The sequence below is a fragment of the Arachis duranensis genome, chromosome 3 (assembly GCF_000817695.3).
Source record: "Arachis duranensis cultivar V14167 chromosome 3, aradu.V14167.gnm2.J7QH, whole genome shotgun sequence".
Classification (NCBI taxonomy): domain Eukaryota; kingdom Viridiplantae; phylum Streptophyta; class Magnoliopsida; order Fabales; family Fabaceae; genus Arachis; species Arachis duranensis.
Window position 1 is genome coordinate 11,127,344 of NC_029774.3, and position 2,820 is coordinate 11,130,163.

General features: G+C 27.6%; 1 protein-coding gene across 1 annotated transcript; it reads left to right on the forward strand.

Moving 5' to 3' along the window:
- Positions 1 to 1,551: 1,551 nt before the first annotated feature.
- LOC107477626 (pectinesterase inhibitor 4-like) lies at positions 1,552 to 2,279 on the forward strand. The gene has a single exon (XM_016097675.3). The coding sequence runs from the start codon at positions 1,617 to 1,619 to the stop codon at positions 2,274 to 2,276; it is 660 nt and encodes a 219-aa protein (XP_015953161.1). The 5' UTR covers positions 1,552 to 1,616; the 3' UTR covers positions 2,277 to 2,279.
- Positions 2,280 to 2,820: the final 541 nt, after the last annotated feature.

Here is a 2,820-nt window from a genome sequence, read left to right on the forward strand (position 1 = left end):
TTTAAAATTTTTATTGTTTATTTTTTTTAATTTATATTTTTACTTCTTTTTTTCAAATATTTTAAAGAGAATATTAATGTTGTGATTAATAATTAGAATTAAGATTGAATTATTTCAAAAAATAATGTTGAGTTAATTTTATAACTATCAATATAATTTTTTATGCTAATATCTAATTATATATATATAAATTATTATTTTTAAATAACAAACATAAAAATTAATTATTTTGATTTATGCAACAAATATAACACCTAATCAAACATACAAGTATACACATTAATTAAGTTCTATCAAGTTTTAAATAATGAATGTTAAAATTAATTATTAGTAGAAAATTAAACTATTTTACATAAAAATAATAACTTAAAATTTATTATTTAATTTTTTTTATCTATAAAAACTTTAATCTTTTTAGCGAATGAATTTTTTTTATGATATTTTTTAAACGTAGTTTAATTTGATAAATTTTTTCTGTTATAATTTATAATGTCAAAAATAAAATTGATGTAATTTTAAAAATTTATATTTTTATAATATTATTATGAACAAAAATATTATTATATTATCCAAATTGACCTAAAACCAAACTGGTTATATTCTAAATCATGTGTAATAAGTTCAATATTCTTAAACCAGAATGAAACGAGCGTCTGTACTTGAATAGCTCTTATCTTAAAAATCTCGAAACCAATTTAAGATAGAATCAAATAGAGCACTGTAGAGATTGCCGCAATGAGAGTGCTGATTTTAGATGAGTTGAATGCAGAACTAATTAAAGTCTTGTATGTAAATGTAAATGGGCGCACGTTGGTGCTACATTGCTTGCGTATTATATTATTTGACTTCTAAGACTTTTGACACGTGGCATATCCGCATATGTGTCATATTCACATAGAGTGCCGACTCTTCTTTCTTCAACTCTCTTTTTTCCGATACCAATGTTCATTCAGCCCTAAACACCTGCTAAGCCTCACAATTCCCGTTTTCTCTTCTCTTCTTCCCAAGAGCCATGTTCTTTCATGATAATAAATACTATTAGAATAGTTAAACTATACCAGCAATTTTAATTTATATTGACTAAAACAATACAATAATATTATTGTTAAATTATTGGCCAAAACACAATAAATTATATTGGTGGAAACCCTATATTATACAATATATGAAAACAAATAAAAAACGGTTATATACGCTTTATTTCTATTCCCCTTAATCACAGGGCCGGGGCCTTTGTCTTTTTAAAACCTCATGTATGTGCCTACGAAATAAGGGTTGACCAACGAATATATATAAAATTGAATTAACATAGATGTAATAAATTGGCATAAATTATGTTATAGCTTTTGACCAAATTTAAAAGAGAGAAATAATTATGTGCTATAATATGTATATATATCGTTAATTCCAGATCATTAGATAGAAGCAATGATAATATTGTTAGTTTATTACTCTTTATTTTATCTATATATAGGAAAATGGGCTGGCTAATTATTTTATAAATAGAATTGAAACTGAAAGGCACTTGCCTATAAATGCGTCAAGTTTAAGACTCTTGAAAGAACATACTCACATGCAATTAGAGTCTGAGAGAGATAATCATCAATCAGAGAGCAATGGATGTGAATGTTGTTTTTCCACGCTCATCAGCTACCATGCATTACCCTGTCTTGTTATTGTTAGTTCTTCTCTCTATATCCAATTCTTGTTCTTCTGCTGTTTCTTCTTCTCCTACCAATAATTACCAAAACACCCCTGATAATACACAAACGTATTACTACAAAAGCTACATAAAAAGCTCATGCAACACAACAACATACCCTTCGATTTGCTACAAGAATCTTAACCGTTATGCTTTGTCCATACAAGCAGATCCTTTTCTGCTCTGCAACACTTCACTCGGCCTCGCCTTTAAGGCGGCTCGCTCCGCCTCCTCCACCGTCTCCAAGATCCTCAAGAACAATAGTAGCAGCCTCACGCCGCCGGCCAAAGCCGTGGTTCGTGACTGCTACGGCAACCTCAAAGATTCCGTTGGGCAGATAAAAGATTCTATTTCTGAAATGGGGAACTTGTATGAGAGTAGCGACAAAGATTTCAAGATGAGTAACATAAAGACATGGGTGAGTGCTGCTATAACGAATTATAATACGTGTTCGGATGGATTTGAAGAACAGAGTGTGGATGCTGATGTTAGAGATAAGATCAATAAGCTTGTTTTGAATGCTGCGAGGATGACTAGTAATGCATTGTATTTCATCAACCACCTCGTATATTGATATTAATTAGTTGGAGATTAGCCAAGCTAATTAATTATATATGGCTTGCTCTTTTATGAAAGGAAAAGTATAGGTGAACAATGAAATTCAACTTTTGAGGATTTTCTCAAGAGTTACGCTGTGTAAATCCGCATGCACCATGTTTGTTCACTTTCATTAATAAAACTATTCTTCATTTGCACTTGGTCATGTTATACCTGTTCTGAATAAAACCATGATAACTGAAAATGCCCAAACTTTGATTTGTTATTTAATTTAAAAAATTTTATTCGTATATTAAAAATTAAATACCATGGATTTGTATAAATATATACATTTAACAATGTAAAATATTTTATACAATTATCTAATTATATTTATTTTTAAATAACTATTTATGTCATTAATGTAAAAAGATAATTTTTTTAACTGTACGATATTATATAATTAAATATACATATAAAATTATTTTACAATGTAACAAATTCATATATATAAAAAATTTAATTTATTTATATTTATATTTTGTATTTTATATAAATAATTTATTTTATTATATATTAAT

Bases quoted from the DNA above. Each gene is read 5' to 3' on its own strand.
- LOC107477626 (XM_016097675.3), top strand. From the start codon at position 1,617: ATGGATGTGAATGTTGTTTTTCCACGCTCATCAGCTACCATGCATTAC.